The sequence below is a fragment of the Lacerta agilis genome, chromosome 8, assembly GCF_009819535.1.
Source record: "Lacerta agilis isolate rLacAgi1 chromosome 8, rLacAgi1.pri, whole genome shotgun sequence".
NCBI lineage: Eukaryota > Metazoa > Chordata > Lepidosauria > Squamata > Lacertidae > Lacerta > Lacerta agilis.
In genome coordinates, this window is record NC_046319.1 from 60754044 (window position 1) to 60773357 (window position 19314).

Here is a 19314-nt window from a genome sequence, read left to right on the forward strand (position 1 = left end):
AAGCAGGATATTGATCTGCAACCTATTCACAACCCTGGAGGTAGGGCGGGAAAGAACAGGGGAAGCCCACAAAAATGCAGCCGTTCTGGTCTTATCCAAGCAGAAGCAGTGTGTATTGAGGTGTCATCCACAATGGCATGGCGCCAAATACAACCAGGAGTTGAAGCAACCAGTTCTAAACAAGCACAGCGCACAGTGGAAATTCAGCTCTTCCCTTCTGATTTGCTACCCTTATTTTTTTCCCCTCAGCAGTGTACACACCATGGGATTTAAAGCACCTTTCCCCAAGAATTGTGGGAACTGTAGTTTGCTAAAGTTTCTGGGGATATGTACTGAGCTGAATCCTAGAACAATAGGATCCAGAATGCAGCAGTCTGGTTGGTCCACAGGAGCCACCCAATCCAGCTCCAGGTGGAAGTGAATCAGTGACCTGATTGGCCTGCAAGAGCAGCCAATCAGGCTCCTGGAGGAAGTGAATCCGCAACCTGATTGGCCTACAGGAGTAGCCCAGAATTAGCCAATCAAATGGGGCCCTTTGTGTAAATACCGGTAATGTATATCAGCAGACGTTTTGGGGATTCATTGCTACTATGAGCTGCTACTACCATTCATTGCTACTATGAGCTGAATAAAGAGCATGAAATTCACACTTGACTCAGAGTATATTTCACCACCCCTCCACACCAACTGTGACAGAAGATGCATCATGGCTCATTTTTACAAATAGGATTCTCCATGGTATGAGAAAATCCGCATTGAGTGTAGCAAAAGTATGGGCTGGCATTCCAATGCGATGATGATACCCTGTGGAACCTGCCTCTAACATGCACATACAAGTCATTGAGATCACACAACAGCTCTCCCGTGTGAAATTGCACAATAAACTCACAGCTGGAAGCACGCTAGATGGCCTAAGAGGCACCTTCCTTGAGTTCATGACTGAGTGCAAGAAACTATGCAAAAGAAAAAGAAGAAAAAAAGTGTAAGGTAGCCCACCACAATGATTTCTCTTCCCATCCACGAGTTCACTGCCACAATACATGGCAATCCCCATGAGGGGCAGCTGCAGATTCCTGCTTTGCAGGGGGTTGGATTAGATGATCCTCAGGTTCCCTTCCAACTCTATGATTCTATGGTAATGACTTTAGGATGGCCAAATTAACACAAGTTAAAGCTGCTAGAGATATTGGCCTCATGAGAATAATTATTTGTATCCTTGGGGAAATGCTGTAGTTAAGTGAACACGCCATACATTTAAAGCACATAGCTTCCCCACCAAGAATTATGGGAACTGTAGTTTACCCCCTAACTGAGCTACAGTTCCCAAAGCCTGTAACAAACTACAGTTCCCAGGATTTGGGGGGGGGGGATCTTGTGCTTTAAAGCCATAAAGCGCATGTTTTGCATTCAGAAGATCCCAGGTTCAGCTCCTAACCTCTCCAGAGAGGGCTCTGAAAGATCCCTGCCTGAAACCCTCGAGAGCCCCTTCCACAGCCATCGTAGATCGTCCTGAGTCGATGGAACGATGCGCTCGCCTTCTGTAAAAGGCCTCTTCCTATGTCCCTGCGTTAACTTTCTAGCTCATGCAGAAGGCGAAGAAGATGTGGAGTGGGAAACTCAAATCGCTGGAGAAATATAAAGCCTTCTTGCTAAATTAAACGAAATAGACCCATTACAATACGCGCTCTCCCCCACGAGAGTCTTTTATTAGCAACGATGCTTTGCTTTTAGTAATAATATTGAGGTTGTATTAAAGCGCATACTCTAGATGTCATCTATTAGAGCGGAACTGTAATTGCTTCTAGCATGGTAATTATATGGTCGAGGGTAAGTATTCTTTTCTAAAAGAAAGAAAAAAAATATTGGAGATACAAACATAAAAATAAATCCTTTGAAATAGGATGTGGGGCAGGATAGTGAGTAGGCTAAACACAAAGACAGTTGCCATCAATCCAGAGAAAGTTTCTCATAAAATGCAGCCTAAGGCTTCAAACCTGACATGACGCCATTCATGCAGGTAGGGAAGGTTTTTCTTTCAGCCTGATAATGCTTCTTGCTTGCCTCAATGGGAGGTGTGTGTGTAAGTCAATATTCTTGCTCTGCCCACTTTTGCCCCTGACGCCGCCCACCACTGGAATTTGGCCTGGAAAGTGGCCTAAAAGGGAATGTACCGTACTTTCCCATCTATAAGATGCCCCCATGTATAGGACACCCGCTATTTTGGGGGACCCTAAGAAAATGGGGGGAGATGGCACAGAATTGTTGAGTTTTTTTGCGGAGGATTGCCCAGGGTTGTTGCGCTTTTTCTACGGGGAATGCCAAAAATCACTCACCCACATACTTCGCAAAATCTGCCTCCCATCTGTCCCATCGCGGGCGGACACTGCCTATCGCCCACCCAACTGCCGGGGTGTCAGCCAATCAACACCACCCATTGATGCAGCAGCCAGTAACACGCACAATAGCCGCTGACAGACGCAGCAGCAACCAATAAAATGTCCACCCTATGCACTAAACATGTATAAGACGACCCCCACTTTTTAGCATGATTTTTAAGGGAGAAACTTATACACGGAAAGGTACAGCAACTCGGAGGCTGAAATGGCTTCACCATCCCTGGCCCTGATACTTAACAACCACAGGCCAAGGAACAGGAGACTTTATACTATTCTCTCCAGGTTTTTTTTTGTTTTTATACCGGCAACTCCCCGATCTGTTTGATTAAAAAGGTTAATCAAGGTACGGGTACTTTTATTTGCTGGTGTAGAAGAGGGCTGAGCTGGCCTGGCCTGGCCATGGGTTTCGAAGGGAGTTACTGTATGTACACACAGAGGCAAACACACCTTCTTTATTATCTAAATACACACACATGCAAACATATTAAAAAAAAACAACTCAAGTCCAGGCCGCCTGGTTACATACAGATAGGATTGCCAGCTTTTGCACCTGAGTTGGCCCTTGAAAGCCGTTTGATTTGCAGCAATGAAGCTGGAGACTGGTTATTAATTCCATGCCATTAACTAGCTTCACTTGCTGAGTTCTGCAGACTAAACCCCTCTTAAAGTCCCAAAAGCAAGCCAGTTTTGGTTTGTTTGTTTTTAAAATCTGATCCGTGGGTGACCTTTCATATACAGCCTTTTGAAGTTAGGATGGAGTGGGGAAAAGTCACCTTTTATCTGAGAACTCCAGGTAGATAAAAGCATCTTCCTGCAACCTAAAGCTCTTTAGGAAATGTGCACTACCTGCAAAGGAGCCATCCTTCTGTCCTATATCGCCTCCCTCTCCTTCCCCCTTTATAATTCGCTCTCCCTTTAACATAAGCGAGATAAAATACATTTATATCCACCTTCCTCCAAATTTTCAGTCAGCAGCTTGGACGAAGGTGGAGGGCCAGCATCACACCACCTACTCCAAGAATGCTTCACCTGCAGCCTATGGGGCCGTATCCAGCCCACCAAGCCACAGGAAGTGGCCTGCCAGCCCTTGCAGCCAATCAGATTGGGAGATAAAGCACTCTGCCTGATGTTTAGAGAGCCACTTCTGGAGGACAGCGAGAGCACTTTATCTCATGATATAAAATCCCCCTTACTGCACTTCAGAGATCCTCTCTAAACAACAGGCAGAGGGATCTTTTATCTCTGATCTTAAAGGTAAAGGGACCCCTGACCATTAGGTCCAGTCACGGACGACTCTGGGGTTGCGGCGCTCATCTCGCTTTATTGGCCGAGGGAGCCGGCGTACAGCTTCCGGTCATGTGGCCAGCATGACTAAGCCGCTTCTGGTGAACCAGAGCAGCGCACGGAAAAGCCGTTCACCTTCCTGCCAGAGTGGTACCTTTTTATCTACTTGCACTTTGACGTGCTTTCAAACTGCTAGGTTGGCAGGAGCTGGGACCAAGCAACAGGAGCTCACCCCGTCATGGGATTCGAACAGCACAGCACGTCCCTTATCCCTGATCTTAGTGTTGAGATAAAAGCAGGAAGAGGCGTTATCTCTTAAGATGAAACGGCAACATTTCCCCTCACTCCTGATCTGGGAATGATCTGTACAAAGTAAAAGGCAACCCCACCTCACCACAGGGTGGTAGAGGGGGTTCTGGAAATGTGTGCGCGAGCACATTTGTCTGTGACAGTTGATGCATGATTCTGTGAGTGATAATGCTTCCTCTTCTTCTTTCTTTAAATACAGATTTTAGTTTTATGGAGCTGTGAGAAGCCACCCCCACAGAGCAGTAAATGGCCACAGACGACGGTACCTTTGACCATCATCCAAGGCAGCAGCAAGGTAAGCTGCCTTTGACGGCTGTGGAGGAGATATAGAAGTGAAAACATTGGCATTAACGTACCCAGGATAAATGCAAATAAAATTCTTCTTACAATTCTTCACAGTAACATATCAGGGTTTATTTTGCCCCGAGTTCTCTCATTCCAATAGGAAATAAACAAACTCTGATTTTTCAGTAAAGGTGTATCATGTCTTCCCTGCCTAACCATAACCATTATTTGTGAATTTAATCATTTGGGCTATATGCCAGATTTTCCTTAATCATTCTTCTCCTTTTGGCATTCCTTCCTTTTTTCATGTCTGATCTACGGTCATTCATGCTGCATGAAGTAAATGAATGGTCATTTCTTGATCTTCCTTCCATACTGTTTTCTTGATGTACCTAAATAATACTATTCTGTCATTTTGATCTGTGTCCCTCTTGTGTCTCCTTCTCTTCTGCTGAAGGTTAGCGACCGGTTTTTGCCTTACTCCGTCATTGGGACAGATGCGGTGCTGAGTCTGGATGAACACACCAGCCTCTCAACGGGTGAGGTGAGGACACTCTCCTGAGCCTTTTAATGGTTTGCTTGCAGACATGGGCACCCATAATATATGGGCATGCCAAAGGGCATAATATTTGATGGGCAGTGCCTTGCACTCACACTCACAATTGAAGAGACACGGCACAAAAGGAAAAGAGGCTGGGAGGGAGGAGGAAAAAAGCAAGCTTAGGCACTAATTCTTAGATAATAAAGTTATTGTAGTGAGCAACAGGAATGGATTTTTTTGGGAGATGAGTCTAAAGCTGCTAGTCTTTTAGCTGAGCTGCTTGGTGAGGCCTTGCACTCCCATCTCTCTCCTTCTCCCACAACTTGATAGAATTTCTCTTTTTCAGCTGGTGAACTGCCAGCAAGGGAAGACCTTTGCCTTCATCATCGTGAGCTGAGTGAGTTCCAGCTGCTCAGCCTCACTCCCTTGCCGCAAAGGTCCTCAGCGGGGAGCTGCTGCCTGGCAACACCAGGGAGGGCCAAGGATGAGAGCAGGAAATGCTGCCTGCATCAGCCTGGCATCATTTGGGCACTGTGCTATTTCTGTTTCTGATAGGGCTGGTCCAAGACATTTTGCTGTCTGAGGTGGAGCAGCAGATATCGCCCCCATTCCCAGGTCAAGATGAATAGCAGGCACAAGGCAGTATAAATATTTGGCATTTCGGGCAGAGCTGTCAACCTTCCTTTTTTTGCAATGGGAAATGGCACTGGAATAAGGGAATTTCCCGCAAAAAAGGGAAAGTTGACAGCTATGATTTCGGGCAGAAAATCCCACAGACACCTTCCACGCCCCCCTCCCCAGCAGTAGTAAAAAAACACAATAAAAATTAAATAACCAACAAGTTTCAGCACTCCCATGACATCCAGTATCTGCTGGATGAGGCAGCTGCCTCACTCTGCCTAATGGCAGAGCTGGCCGTGATTCATGATACTGCACTTGAATGTGATTGCATTCTGCATATTGTTTGTATGCGGCCATGAGAGCCTGGGGCAGCGGGGGGAGGGTCTGTAAAGCAGGAAATAAGTATTCTGAAACAGGGGTTCCCAAAGTTTGGTCTGCATACCACCAGTGGCCCCTGTACTTCATTCAGGTGGTTCACAGGAGTGACTCTGGAAGCCAAGCCTTATGAGGAACGGTTGAGGGAGTTGAGCTGGTGACGGGGACATAGGAAGGTATCTTACACAGAGTCAGATCACCGGTCCATCTATCTCAGTATTATCTACACAGACTGGTAGAAGCCCTCCAGGGTTTCAGGAAGGAGTCATTCTCCTGGCCCTACCTGGAACTGAGGACCTTCTGCATGGAAAGCAGGTGCTCTGCCCCTGAGCTGAAGCCCTGGCCTTTTGAGGCTCGTGCATTTAATTGCTTTAGGGAGTGGGGAGCAAGGGAGAAGTACAGTGGTACCTCGGGTTACAGGCGCTTCAGGTTACAGACGCTTCAGGTTACAGACTCCGCTAACCCAGAAATAGTACCTCGGGTTAAGAACTTTGCTTCAGGATGAGAACAGAAATCGTGCGGTGGCAGCGACAGCGGCAGCGGCAGCAGGAGGCCCCATTAGCTAAAGTGGTACCTCAGGTTAAGAACAGTTTCAGGATAAGAACAGTCCTCCAGAACGAATTAAGTTCTTAACCCGAGGTGCCACTGTACAGCTTGGGTGGGGAAGATGTCATTCTTTTATTTAAAAATATTCAGGCGTGTTGACTTTTCCCAGAGAAAATGCAGCAAAATGCTTAGTAGGTCACTTCTCAAACAGGCAATCACCTGAATGACCACCAACGTGGGTGTCTTTAAAAGAGGATTAGACAAATTCCTGGAGCATAAAGTTATCAGTGGCTCCAGTTGGTGTGTTCTACTCCCACACTGTCGGAGGCAGTGTGCCCCTGAGTTCCTGCTGGGAATCACACACTTAAGAAATCCCCTGCACATGGAAGACTAGCATTTCAAGGAGGAAGCAAGGCTCAAATCCCTTCCTCTTACCTTTCTGTGTGCAGGGAGTTCTTAGCAAAAGGGAAGCATTCAAACATGTGATTGCCCCCACTGCATTCTGAAGTGGCACAGTCCTAGGAACTAGATACCACCTGCTCTTCTTTGCATGGTTGGATTGGCTGTTCTTGTTCCACAATCTACTGAAAAATGCTGGAGAAGGGATGGTGGCTGGGAAGTAGTATCCTTTCTTGGACGAATGGTGCACTTACCCTCTTCCTTCTCTCTCTTCCTGACTCTCCAGGTTGACTTTGCCTTTGTGGTGTGGAGAAGTTTCCCCGACCGGATTGTGGGCTTCCCTATGCGCAGCCACTTCTGGGATGCCAGCAAGAGCCAGTGGAGCTACACTTCAAAATGGACCAATGAGTTCTCTATGGTCCTCACCGCAGCTGCATTCTACCACAGGTACCCCCCCCCCCAGCTATCACTACTGAGAATTACAAGTGCAGCCTGCAACACAATGTTGCAGTGTTCTCCTGCTCTGCCTTCCAACCAGCCAGCTGTGCTCTCATCTAGGGTGCTCCATTCCATTCTCCTCCCCTCCTGGTTTTCTGTTTTTTCCTTCCACCCCCACCCCTCGCTTCGACTGTCTATTGCCACTGAGCGCTGCCCCACCAACCTCAGTCCACCCTCAGCCCCCCCCCCCATTGCCTGCCTTCTTTCTTACATCCAGTCCAGAGGGTGGCCCTGCCTGTCGCCTTCCTCCTCCTTAGTCTCACTGCTGCCTTTGAAGAAGACGAAGAGGACAGAAATAGAATTAGTTGACTCCATCTGTCATTGGTTCTGGTTGCTGTTGGGCTCTGGCTCCCCCTACTGTTGGCCTCCTTGCCTTCTGCCCAACCAGTTCCAATGAGCACCAGCCCCATCTGCCCCTACTAGACCACTGATTCCCAGAACCGTCCGGAGATAAGTCATTAATGCGCCTGTTTCTCCTTTCCTGCCACTTTACGATGCCTCTGTTTCTCCCCCTCGACAGGTATTATCACAGCCTCTTCACCAATTATTTGCCTGCTAGACTAAGGAGCCTTGTTGATCAGATTGCCAACTGTGAAGACATACTGATGAACTTCCTGGTTTCTGCTGTCACCAAGCTACCTCCCATCAAAGTGACCCAGAAGAAGCAGCACAGAGAGAGTCCTCCACAGCAGGTACAAGGTCTTAACTGGCCAACATGGGGGAATATAGGGGGAAAGATCTGAACAAGAGTTGTTTCCACATCATTTCCCCTCCAATAGTCATTTGGACCAGCCTTCCCCAAGCTGGTGCCTTCCAGATGTTCCTGACTACAACTCCCATCAGTCCCAGCCAGAGAAGTGCGAGTTTTGACCAATAGCTGTTGTTTGTGCATTGTTTTGGAAAGAATTAGGTGTTTGCTCATTAAATTGCAAACAAAGTCACATGTCTCCCTCATTCCATAGGCTAGACAGACAAATACTCGGCCCCCACATGGGGTGTTAACACATAACATTCACTACATGTTCCAGCTTTGTACCTGTGCACAGACATAGTTAAGCTGCATACTCGTACACATACTCACTTGCAAGGCTCAATGAGTTCACAACCTGTGTACACAATGGCTGAGCTGGACAAATCAACAAGTGCTCACTCTTTCACACAAACTTCTGCGTGCATTTAGAGTCAGCTTATACCTGCGTTCAGTATAACATGTAAACAGCCCTTATGTGAAATCTCTATGTGAACTGCAGAGAGGAGAAGCCACGAACCCCTGCATGGCATCCAAATGGCACTTTTGCAACATCATTTTTTTTTTGCAGGGGGTGGGGGGGTTAATTCACAGCCATGTGTCTGAACTCTCCCTCGCATTGCCTGCCTTTGTTTCCCCTGCAGCTGTTGAAGAGCGCTCCCCCATCCAATGGGAACCTTCATTTCTCTCAGCGCCAAGAGTGCGTCAATCAGTTTGCAGCCTGGTTTGGGTACATGCCTCTGGTTCATTCCCAGTTCCGCCTGGACCCCGTGCTCTTCAAGGACCAGGTGTCCGTGCTTCGGAAAAAGTACCGGCATCTAGAGAGAGCCTAGCTCCAGAGAGAGCAGGAGGAGACCTCTTCCCTCTGGGAGAAGAAATGGTGCAGAAGGAGCACTGGCAGACTCAGCCCTCCCCGTATTGGACACTGGGAGTACCTGCAGTGCCGTGGCACACAGATGGGTTGCTGAGCTGGGACCCATTCCGTCAGTAGCATTGCAAGGAAGGGGACTACAGACCCCCCACGTGGGGCACTGCACCCAGAGCCTTCTAACTTTCAATACTGAAAGGAGGAATACTCTCGTCTTGCTGGTAGCTGTGGAGATGCCAGATGAATTTTAAGTCTTTATTGGGTTTTACCAGTACAAATAAAGGTTTGCAGGAATTGGCTCTGTCTCTCCCTGATTGCTTTTAATAGGACTGTTTTTTCATTGTCTTCACTTCAGATAGAATTGTCAGCATTTTTTCTGACGTAGCTCAGTTGCTCGGAATTTATTGTCCTGATCTACTTTGTCACCCTGCCGCTCATATACCAGAACTACAGGAGGATACGCCATAAATACATATCCCTCTGTTCAATTTCTTTGTTATTCCCTGCTTTCCAGCAGATGCAGTTTTAAAATGGATGAATGAATGGATGGATGAATGATACTGGGAAGGTGGGAGCACTCTGCACATGCTCAAAACAATGTGTCCTTGCATTCCCCCCCCCTTCTTTCCCCTGGTTTTTGAATTGGAGGAAAAGGTTGGGGAGTTAGCATATCATGAAATATGCTAACTCCACGCTTTGATTCATGCACTTTTATCCAGTGGAGGCTGGTGCATCAGGGCAAATGGGGCAGTGCCTTAGTCTGCCCTCAGCACCTGCCTGCCTTTCTACTTATATCCAGTCCAGGGTTGGAAACTGCATGTCACCTTCCTCCTCCTTAGTCTCAATGTTGACCTTTCAGATCTCAGAAGCGGTGGCGTACGGAGCCCCTATGCCCCCTGGAGCAGCAAACGTGGGGGCACAGCAACTCACAAGGCTGCCGGGTGCAAGCAGCCGCTGCACAGAAGTGCTGGGCGGTGGCTTGGGAGTCACTGGGGGGGGGGGTGCCGAGTTTCACCCCCCCCTCCAGGTTGGAACTGGCTGGAAACAGGGGCGTGCCGCTCTCAACGCCCCTACCTTCCTACGCCACTTCTCAGAAGGAAGCAGGATGTGGACAAAAGTACAATTAGTGGGCTCTGGCGCCCCCTACTGTTTGGCTCCCTGCATTCGCCCTTGCTGGTCCCAATGGGAACCAGCCACCACTGGTTTTAGCCAAATCTTTTTTGCCTGTGGTAGCTGTCTAAAAACAGTGATTAAGGGACCCTCAGAAAAGGTAAGGGCAGGACCCTTTGTTCCTCTGTGATTTGAGAAGTAGTATGTTTATTTGTTTTAAACTGCTTACTATTGGAAAGGTAGGGTTGCCATACGTCTGGAATTTCCCGGACATTGAAGTCAGAAGCAGTGTCCGGGCGGAAATCGCTGAAATGTCCGGGAAAATACGAACATATGGCAATCGATGTCAGAAGTCTAGATTTTGGAGATTTAAAAAAAAAAAGCTCAGATTTTGCACACAATAAAAAGCTCAGCAATTTTGTGCCCAGATTTTCACTTTTTGAAATATGGCAACCCCACAAAAGGAAAAGAACTTATTAGTCCTTAAAACTACACACACACACACACACACACTTTTTTCTCCTGAGCAGGTAAAATGTACTTTGCATATGTTCAGAGACACACAACAGTGAGGTGCCAGTTTTTGGAAATGAATAGGTGGCAATGCATAACCAGGCCCCTCTCTTTTTTCCTTCGAATACAAGCAGGTGGAAATTCAATAGTTGAAGCATTTCCCAGCATGCTGTTGCAGCGAGAAGATATTCCACCTGCTAAATTTCTGCTTATTATCAAAGACAAGAGATTGGATGCAGGGCAGGTGGGAGAGATTTTTAGCAGGATAGATTTCTCATTTTGTCCTCACTGTTTGCAGCAGACCTTTGTTGTTGCTGCTGCTTTAACAATAACAAGCAAGCAGGTGGAGAGAAAGAGGAAACCTTTGCAAACATCAGTATCTGGGGGTTATGTAATCTGGTTCCTCCTTTGGGTTCCTGTTGTCAGAGGCAGCAAGAGGAAGTGAAGAGACTTGCATGAGAGGCAGCAGAGGAGGAGGCAGACAGGCCTGCGAAGTGTGGTTGCCAACTTTCCAACCAGCTCTTGTAACTTTCCATTTTAGCAGCAATCTTCCCTATCCCGGTGCCTTCCAGGTGCTTTGGAACCCAGCTCCCATCAGCCCAAGCCACCATGGCTAATGTCCAGGGATGATGGGAGTTGTAGTCCAACATCTGGTGGGCGCTAGGGTTGGGGGAAAGCTGATCTGCAGGAACGAACAGGCCAGTTGTGAGGAACCTTTAGCTCCCCAGTTGCTGCTGAGGTTCAGTTCCCAACATGGCCAGTTGCCAGGGTTGATGGCAATTGTAGTTCATCAACATCCTGGGAGGGGCAAATGCTCCTCACAGCTTAAGTGTGGAGCCAGTGTGGTGTAGTGGTTAAGAGCGGCAGACTTGTAATCTGGTGAACCGGGTTCGTGTCCCCGCTCCTCCACATGCAGCTGCTGCGTGACCTTGGGCTAGTCACACTTCTCTGAAGTCTCTCAGCCCCACTCACCTCACAGAGTGTTTGTTGTGGAGGAGGAAGGGAAAGGAGAATGTTAGCCGCTTTGAGACTCCTTCGGGTAGTGATAAAGTGGGATATCAAATCCAAACTCTTTTTCTTAAGCAGGCACTAGGTGCAGTTAAAAAGCTTTGACTCTGGGTTTCTGGAGCTCAAAGAGGAACAGGGGAGGCTTGCTCCCCCCCCCCCAGCCAATTGACAACCCCAGTGAGCCACTAGGGGTGGCAATCCATGAGGCAGTTCTCCTGCACAATCCCCATTTAGATGAGGCTTGCACAGAACTCCCATGCTAACTAGTGGGGAAAGGTCTTAGCTCAGCAGTAGAGCATCTCCTTGCATGGAGAAGGTCTCAGGTTCAATCCCTGGCATCTCCAGGTCAGGTTGGGAGAGAGAGACTCCTGCATCAAACTCCAGAAGGCTGCTGCCAGTCAGTGCAGACGGTAATGAGCTAGGTGGACTAATGATTTGATTCTGTGAAATACAGCTTCCTATGCGCCTATCTACTATTTGGACGCTCTACCTGGGGCATTAACATGTCTCGTGCCAGCCCAGCCCTCCCTATTCCACCTAAAATCTGATTTGTATGGCAGTGAAATTTTCAAGCTGGGAGGCGGCAATTGGCTAAAGAGAATCTACTCAGTTGCATAATTTACAAGCAATTGATTTGGTCCAGGTCCCTGTTGCAAAAGAGATAAAATGAGACTTGGGGAAGGAGGGGGCGGAGGTAAGAAGCTGCTGTTATGTCTGCCAAAAGACTACTGGGTCTTTTTGAGGGTGGGATTTGCGGTTAATATTCTCCTGGCAAAAGGCTGTGAAAAATGAGACGCTTAGAAAGACGGGGACGGAGGCTAGGGAGGAGAAAGGAGCCATAAATAATTCCTTGGCATGAGTGTTTCCTGGTGGGGGTTTTGGACGCTGCTGCAAAGCGTTTCCCACATCCGTGTGTTTCATTCCTTTTAGAATTTTTAACTGGCACAATCCACTCTTTCATGATTAGGTATTACAGTGGGGAAGATTAGACCTAGGGCCATGTATGCTTTCTTAAAGAAATTGGGACTGCCACTTGGTTATAGGGATTTGTAGCTGGTATTTCCACAAATCCTCATGCTAACAGGTTGCAGATTTAGAATTAAAACCACTTTTTTTCTAGGAGAGCAAAAGAAAAAACACAGGTTTTTTTTTTTTTTTAAAAACAAATAAAGGTTTCCAGAGCATTAAACAATGCAAAAGATAATAAAGACAGTCTGCATAATTACTTTTAGCAGTCATCCTTCTCTTTTTTTCATTGCTTTGAGAGTGAGGTTGGGAACTTCGTAAAGGCCGAACAATATGGAGGTAGAGTGCACCTGTTGCTGTAGGATTTGCTTATTTAATCTGTACACTGCCCTTCATCTGAAGATCACATTGCAGTTCACAACACAAAAAGGACAGTTGGTTCGAATACCAAATGCTCCTTTAGCTTAGCCCAAACACTACAAATTTATGTACCACGTGCATCAAGAAAAGCTAAAATCAGAAGTCTGTCTCTTAATCATTCCGATGAAGCTCTCTGATAGCACCCAAGAAGGAAGGTAGGGGCCAGTTAGGCATCATGGAAAAAGGAGGACACACATTTCAATATGCTAATTTATGTGACTATATGTGCAGATTTAGAAAAAAAACACACAGAGAGAGAACGATTTAAACAAGAAATGCAATATATCTCATCATAGTGGAGAAGACTATGGCCATGTGACCTGTGTGCCACTCAAGTCTGCTTCCCCAGGGGCTCAGAGTTTTCCCTTTTCTGGTTCTTTGTTTTAAACTGGACATGAATGGACAGCCCTCCAAAGACAGGACTTGATAGCGCTGTTACTTTACAGAATGCAGTGGAGGGTGCTGACCTTTTAGCCATGTTGAAGTAAGATATTTAACAGCCCAGAAGTCCAGTCAGCTTCTGTATGTGGAAGGGACACTGTCTATCTATCTATCTAATCTATCATATTTATATCCCACGCTTTTCTTCAAGGAGCTCAAGATGGTGTACATGATTCTCCCCTGCTCCTCATTTAATCCCCACAACAACCCTGTGAGGTAGGAAAGGCTGAGATGCAGTGGCTGGCCCAAGGTCACATCCAGGGAGCATCATGGCTGAGGGGGGCGGGGTTCAAACCCGGGTTCCCCTGGCCCTAAGCAGAAAAATGGCTTGGAATGCCCAGCCCAGGCTGAGCTCTGTGCAAAGAATCTTCTACGATGCTACATGCAGAATCTTCTAAAATCTATCACCTAATGCCAATAGGAACATTTATGCTGCTGTGAATAATGTAATGGTTACATAACAAATTGCTAAGTGAAATAAAATTAATGGCAGGCCTTCTGGTAATCGAAACTCCATGATCTTCATCAGACATATTACTCTACGAATACAAGAGTTCTTAAGAATATTCAATGGTGCGATGATTGTGGAATTTGATTGCTGCCTGGGATAGGCTGGTATGTTTAGCGTCTCTTCCCCACCTGGTGCCTTCCAGATGTTTTGGACCACAGCTTACGTGATCCCAGCCAGAACAGCTATATGTAGAATTTTCTAGAATCAATCACGCTGATGGGAATATTTATGTCACTGTAAATGAAGTCACTGTTACATAACAGGGAATTTAACTGGGGACTTTTTTTGCATGCAACGCTACGGCATGTTCTTAAGCAAAAGTGCTGTGCTTTGATGCTGGGATGGGAAATTCGTGGCCCTCCAGATGTTGCTGGACTGTAGCTCTCATCAGCCCTAATCGTGAGCCATGCTGGGAGAGTTGGGAGCCTGAGGATAGTTGGAAGAATGCAAGTTCCCCATCCCATGTTCACAGGTAAGGGATCCTGAACATGCACTTTTCTTAAGAAGTGGTATGATTGAGGCACTATTTTAAAATCCGCTTGGACTACTGCAATGCGCTCTATGTGGGGCTACCTTTGAAGGTGACCCGGAAACTGCAATTAATCCAGAATGCGGCAGCTAGACTGGTGACTGGGAGGGGCCGCCGGGACCACATAACACCGGTCCTGAGAGATCTACATTGGCTCCCAGTACGTTTCCGAGCACAATTCAAAGTGTTGGTGCTGACCTTTAAAGCCCTAAACGGCCTCGGTCCTGTATACCTGAAGGAGCATCTCCACCCCCATCAATCAGCCCGGACACTGAGATCCAGCGCTGAGGGCCTTCTGTCGGTTCCCTCACTGCGAGAAGCAAAACTACAGGGAACCAGGCAGAGGGCCTTCTCGGTAGTGGCGCCCACCCTGTGGAACGCCCTCCCATCAGAAGTCAAGGGAATAAACAACTACCTGACATTCAGAAAATTCCTGAAGGCAGCCCTGTTTAGGGAAGTTTTTAAACTGTGATATTTTAAATGTATTTTAATGTTTGGTGGAAGCCGCCCAGAGTGACTGGGGAGACCCAGCCAGATGGGCAGGGTACAAATAAATTATTATTATTATTATTATTATTATTATTATTATTATTATTATTATTATTAAAAAATGTGATAAGCCATTTTGCTGCATGAAGCGAAGGACAAGGTGACACACCCACACATACTTCTATGTGCAAAAGCTGACCAGATTGGCAGCTGAATCTTATTTAAACACAGGCAAAGGTTCCCTGTTTAACGTGGTTTAGGACAGGGATAAGCAAGGTTTACCTCTCCTGGGCTGGTTCACTCCAGCGGAGATCCTTCCGTGGGCCGGATCGTGCATGTATGAGCATGCGCAGCCATGATTTCCAGCGTCTGCGCAGATGTGATTTCCAGTGCCACAGAAGCGAGTCCCCACGCCACGCCGCACCAGTTTAGCGCAGCACACAGGGATTCGCCGAGCGGGCGGCTCAGTTTGGGGGCGGCTCATGGGCTGGTTAAGTGACCCCTGTGGGCCGCTTGTGGCCCATTGGCCTTAGGTTGCTGACCCCTGGTTTAGGAGAACAAGCTAGGTTCAGGAGGGCAGGGCAGGCTGTGTGGTGCAAACAGTTGCATTCTCCATTGCCTCTCCTCTGCTGCCTGGCAGCCACAGCATCCGCCCCCTGGGGCAGCTGGCTCATTCTGCCTAATGCTGGGGCCGGTGCTGTTGATGATTAAACCTGTTCCCTACTTCAGGCCTTTTCAAAATAGAAAGCTGGTTAATGAATACTCTCAAGGACGGACAGATGGATGGGAGAGGAGGTTCAGTATCCAGAGATAAGCATGTATCAGTTTATATATGCTCTCCAAGTCAGACCCATCTGTTGAGGAAATGATGCAAACAAAGAGAAACGGATAAACTGGCACCACTTCTGTGAAACCCACAAAAATACAAACTTTGAAGTGCTGGGATCTAGTGATTAAGTATTTGATACTTGTTAGATTTTGGCAATAAAGAGAATAAAACGTTGCACTGTAAATCATAATACGGCTTATTCTTTCATAAACATTAATTATAAACGGTGAGTGGCTTTGTAATCAAAGTGTTGCTGCCAACCAAGTGCAGCTCAAGAGTAGACCAATTGAAAGTAATGAACCATAACCTCAATGGGACTACTCTGATTAGGACTAACATTGGTGAAACCCACAGTAATATACAGTGAGACTATTAAGATGAAGACTAAAAGCATGTGTGGTTACCTGCATTGTGCAGTATGGGTGTTTTTTTTGTTTTTTGTAATTTCACGTTTAATCTTGTAAAATAAGAAGGGGAAAGCGGGTTTTGCACAAAGCAGACAGGCAATTCACTTAATATGTCATCAGCCCTGACACAAGATGATAAGGTGGGTGGGCTATAAATAGTAACCCATCCATCCATCAATCTGAGCCACAAAGTTCCAGGAGAAATATTAGTTTAATGCAGTGGTCTTTAATCAGTGGATTTATCATCAGTTTCCTCCCAGAGTGCTTGGCTCTGGTCTAGACTACGACCCCCTGCTCAGGAACATTGCCCAAAGAGGAAAGTTTGCAAACTGGGAGGCAGTTACTTAGATTTTCCGAATCTAGGGTGGGTTTCTTGAGGAGTGGTCTTACCACTGCCTCCTTCAAGCAGGCAGGGACCACCCCCTCTTGCAAGGAGGATTGCCTCCCTGGCCCAGCCAGCTGTCCCCTCCCTGCTAGTTTTTATCAGCCAAGAGGGGGCAAGGATCCAGAATGCAAGTTATTGCCCATATCAGCTCAAGCACTTTATCCACATCCTCAAGCCTTACTACCGGTAACTGGAACTCATCCAGCACAAAAACAGCAACACAGCACTTGCAAAGCCCCATGGCAGCAAGAGCTGTTCTAACAGGGGGCTTTGAGCTGTCTGAGGGCGAAAATAAAAAGAAAAAGCATTTCATGTGATGCTGCCTAAAGCAGCTGTGACTTGCTGACCTCTTTGGAGTCATCGCAGTACGGGGGAAGGCTCTGCACTCCTCCACCTTTTGCACAAAGCACACCAGGCATGCAGCCACACTGGAGGGATCACGGCGCAAAATGTGCAAGTCTTATGACACGGATTCATCCAGCAGCGCCTGCCCTCGGGGGCTGGACTTGAGGGCAGAAGTCCAAGCCTCCCCCCCCTCCCCTAAGCCAAACAAGCAGGAAGGATCTCAAAAGGCCAGCAAGGACTAACTTACCACGTATTGAGGTCAGGGAAGTAATATACGTTGCTCTCTAGGGAGCTGCCTATGCCAAGTCAGAGCATTGATCCATTTCGCTCAATATTGTCTACCCTGAATGGCAGCAGATCTCCAGAGCTTTCAGGCAGAGATCTCCCCCAACCCTGTCTGGAGATGCCAGAGATCGAACCCAGGACTTAAGAGGTTTACTCTTTGCTACTTGCAGTGACTTAAAAAAAACAAACTAGGTGAGAAACTGGCTGCTAATCGAAATTTAATTCAGCAGGTCCTTGCCCAACATAAAGCCCAAACCTGTTACTTAAAAGGCCTAGAGGTAATATTTAGGGTATTTGTGAGCAACAACACAGCTTAAGGTAGGGTCCCCAAACTAAGGCCCGGGGGCCGGATGCGGCCCAATCTCTTTCTAACTCCGGCTCGCGGATAGTCCGGGAATCAGCGTGTTTTTACATGAGTAGAATGTGTCCTTTTATTTAAAATGCATCTCTGGGTTATTTGTGGGGCATAGGAATTCGTTCGTATTTTTTTTCGTCCGGCTCCCTGCTCAAAGTTTGCTGACCCCTGGCTTAAGGTAAGCGTCTGCTGCCCTCTAGTGGTTGGTTAGTGACTTAGGTCAGGCTCAGTGAGCACTAGGCATTTGTGTTTTTTTTTTTGCAAGGTGTATTGCCATTAGAACTTTCGTCCACCTACGCTCTGCGATTGGTTAGAATCATAACGTGTTAAACCCAATACATAACACAAGGCCACGTCTGGTCTGTGACACTTGACAGCCTGCTTGCTTCCTAAACCCAGGCTGGCTGCCATTTGTGGGGAGCCCCTGACCGAGTGCCCTCTGATGGCCACCCATCCCACAAGCTTAACTGGTGCTTGAAGCAGTACTACAGCTGCTATCAGACTGTATGGCCATTTTAATTTCCCACAGTTCCTCAGAATGGCTTCTGTGGCCAATGTCAGCGGGTTCTGCCAGGGCACTACAGTCCCAGAAACCACCCCCCACAAAAAACCCCACCCAGTGTGGCCAAGCCTTCTCACCACCACTGACTGGGCTCCTGTGGTGTTAATGGCAGCTGGATTCTCAGAAATTAAGGTGAGGCTTTTCCCAGCCACACTGGAAATTAAGCAGGTGAGGCCTTAACCCCAAGCCATTCAGAGCATGACTTGCTTTAAGTTCTGCATTGGACTGCTGTCAAAGGCATAAGAGCAAAGCCCCCCCCCCCCCGTTTTAACGGATCACTCTTAATACAATTTATAACAGCTTCCTCACCCTTATTCCCTTATTGCGGTGGCATGAGTAGGGTGGACTTACACAGCCAGACTGTACCTTCCCACTGCCACCCAGTCGCAACCCTCAAAATCTGCTCCCTGAGGGATAGAGCAGGATGGTGAAGTCCTGTTGGGCATGTAACTTTGGCTTCAACCAGTTATTAAAAGCTCTCTTTAAAAGAATAAATAATGCAGTGAAGCTAGTTCTGTAAATTCTCAAGAGTGATGCTACGTTGGACACCTCAGGGCATTGTGGGAAATTTAAATGGTGAGGTTAATTCTATGGCTAGGGCTCTCTCCTCAATCCTGGAGTTGGCCCTGAACTCTAGATAAGGGATGGACGGAACTGTCAGCATCTTCTTGGTTTCTCATTCTTCCAATCTTCAGTTCTCTACCTCTACTCATCAGTTTGCATTCTTTCTTTTTAAGAAAAAGCTCCTCAGGAAAATTTATCAGCATTTTTAGGGAGCCTCTCTCCAAAATAATAATAATAATAATAATAATAATAAAAACCACACCAAAAAAACCCTTCTGGGATGCTATTTTGCCAAACATGCACATCTCTGCAAAGCAATTTCTCCCCAAATAATGTATTTTTGTATGTTATATGCTAGGGCAACCATACATCCAGGATTCTCCGAACATATTTGGGAATCGGTCGTTGTAAATAGTGTCCAGGATTTCTAGAAAATGGCAAAATGCCTGGGAAAACCCAGATGTATGGCAACAGGGCTTTTTGTGTTGAAAATATTTTTTTAAAAAAAGCTCTAAAACTTTTGTGTCTGGATTTTCACTTTTGAAATATGGCGACCTTATTATATGCACAAAAATAACTAGCTAGCTAGCTAGCTAGCTAACACACTTTCCCTTAGCAGGTACATTTTTGAGCACATTACTTGGCATTTTGCAGTGCAGTTCTGCAGTCAAGAAGTGCAAATGACTAACAATGGGTGGTGTTTTGGTCCCTGTTATCTCTTCAAA

General features: G+C 46.9%; 1 protein-coding gene across 2 annotated transcripts in view; it reads left to right on the top strand.

Moving 5' to 3' along the window:
• The window catches only part of EXTL1 (exostosin like glycosyltransferase 1), a 66820-nt gene extending 57636 nt beyond the window's left edge, over positions 1–9184 (top strand). For both annotated transcript variants that reach the window (XM_033157817.1, XM_033157818.1), the window contains exons 7-11: positions 4189–4284; positions 4732–4818; positions 7043–7203; positions 7775–7946; positions 8647–9184. In XM_033157817.1, the coding sequence (XP_033013708.1) occupies positions 4189–4284; positions 4732–4818; positions 7043–7203; positions 7775–7946; positions 8647–8835 (705 nt within the window). In that variant the 3' untranslated portion in view covers positions 8836–9184. The remainder of the gene's footprint in view (positions 1–4188; positions 4285–4731; positions 4819–7042; positions 7204–7774; positions 7947–8646) is intronic.
• The last annotated feature ends 10130 nt before the right edge of the window (positions 9185–19314 follow it).